The 1,953-nt window shown below is 33.0% G+C and overlaps 1 protein-coding gene across 1 annotated transcript in view; it reads left to right on the forward strand.

Annotated features, from left to right (window-relative positions):
* LOC106466595 (CAP-Gly domain-containing linker protein 1-like) overlaps positions 1-1,953 on the forward strand; it is a gene marked incomplete at its 3' end in the record, with an annotated part of 55,128 nt that overhangs the window by 44,764 nt on the left and 8,411 nt on the right. The window contains exons 4-6 of the mRNA XM_022394621.1: positions 189-287; positions 956-1,101; positions 1,403-1,463. Of these exons, the coding sequence (XP_022250329.1) occupies positions 189-287; positions 956-1,101; positions 1,403-1,463 (306 nt within the window). The remainder of the gene's footprint in view (positions 1-188; positions 288-955; positions 1,102-1,402; positions 1,464-1,953) is intronic.

Below are 1,953 nucleotides of genomic sequence, written 5' to 3' on the forward strand. Positions count from 1 at the left end.
AGATAGCCCTCGTGTAGCTTTGCGCGAAATTCAAAACAAACAAACCAAGGTTTATTTATTTTCCCTAAAAATGGATGGCAGTTAATCTGATTGAACAACAGATGTTAGACCAAACAAATCTCTCAATTATCATTACTTATCTTGTTTTTAAAAATGACTTATGAATGAGCTGCGACTTTCTATTTCAGGAAGCTCTGAAAGAAAAGGAAGAACACATTGAACAACTTCTCCGGGAACGAGATCTGGAGCGAGCAGAAGTCGCTCGTGCTGCAGCTCAAGTGGATAAGGTATTACTATAGTTAATGACATCTGTAAAGTAATTGTAGTTTTTGAAGATAGGAGCTAAGAAGAAGTAAGAGAGAAATTTTCTTCCGAATGAAAAATATTGCGTGCATGAGAGTTTGAAAACGCATATCTATTGCATCTTTACTCTAATAAAATTGTTTTATTTTACGGTAATATTTCAATAGTAATGATTTTATTTGTTTCACGAAGTCTAAATTTTTTTGAAAAGCTGTACATTAGAATAAGGTTTTCTTTGATAGTGTTATGAGATTTTGTTTGTGTTGCTTTAGGCCGAGCAGAAGTTAACTACATTTAGAATAAGGTTTTCTTTGATAGTGTTATAAGATTTTGTTTGTGTTGCTTTAGGCCGAGCAGAAGTTAACTACATTTAGAATAAGGTTTTCTTTGATAGTGTTATAAGATTTTGTTTGTGTTGCTTTAGGCCGAGCAGAAGTTAACTACATTTAGAATAAGGTTTTCTTTGATAGTGTTATAAGAGTTTGTTTGTGTTGCTTTAGGCCAAGCAGAAGTTAACTACATTTAGAATAAGGTTTTCTTTGATAATATTATAAGATTTTGTTTGTGTTGCTTTAGGCCGAGCAGAAGTTAACTACATTTAGAATAAGGTTTTCTTTGATAATGTTATAAGATTTTGTTTGTGTTGCTTCAGGCCGAGCAGAAGTTAACTGCATTTCAAACAGATCATCAGAGGTTTGCAGAGGAGACTGAAATCAGTGTTATTCAACTAAAGCAGCTTCTTGAAAAGGCTGAGACTGAGAAAAAAGAAGCATTAGTTCAACTAGATGACGAGAAGAGGTAAGTAGTAGTTTATAACTTTATTTGGAATTTACTAAACACGTTCACTACACACACAACAGTTGTTAATAATCAAACCAACGTGTTAGTAAAGTATACAGTGTACTATTTGCAGTTACAGACAGTATTTAAATATAATATTATGCACGCGCTCTGCCCAAGAATGTCTCGTATCATGAAAGAGATCAGAATTTTGACTAATGATTTCACCTTAGAAGCTGGTGGTTTTTTTCTTCCACATTTGGGCAACTTAAAATGTTTCATTTTGCAAAACTTATCAGCAAATCTGTGTATGTTCCAGGAAAGTTGAAGATTTACAGTTCAGAATAGAAGAGGAATCAATAAATAAGGTGGACTTGGAGGTAAGTTCACAGTGATATATTTTGGCTTGTGATTTTAAGTATATGTGAAACCAAACGCAAGAGTTCATATTATATTTTATTTGGAGTACGAAACAAAAGACTGATGATGCAGCTTATAATGATGCTTGTTATTAAAAACTACAGTACAAGCTTCTGTTTCGGCTTTATCTGTGTTGAAATCTTAGTGGGGTGTTTTTTAAACAGATACATGTTGAAATCTTAGTGCGGTGTTTTTAAACAGATACATGTCAAAATCTTAATGTGGTGTTTTTAAACAGATACATGTTGAAATCTTAGTGGGGTGTTTTTAAACGGATACATGTTGAAATCTTAGTGGGGTGTTTTTAAACAGATACATGTTGAAATCTTAGTGGGGTGTTTTTAAACGGATACATGTTGAAATCTTAGTGGGTGTTTTTAAACAGATACATGTTGAAATCTTAGTGGGGTGTTTTTAAACGGATACATGTTGAAATCTTAGTGGGGTGTT

This window comes from Limulus polyphemus, unplaced genomic scaffold, assembly GCF_000517525.1.
Source record: "Limulus polyphemus unplaced genomic scaffold, Limulus_polyphemus-2.1.2 Scaffold2314, whole genome shotgun sequence".
Lineage (NCBI taxonomy): Eukaryota > Metazoa > Arthropoda > Merostomata > Xiphosura > Limulidae > Limulus > Limulus polyphemus.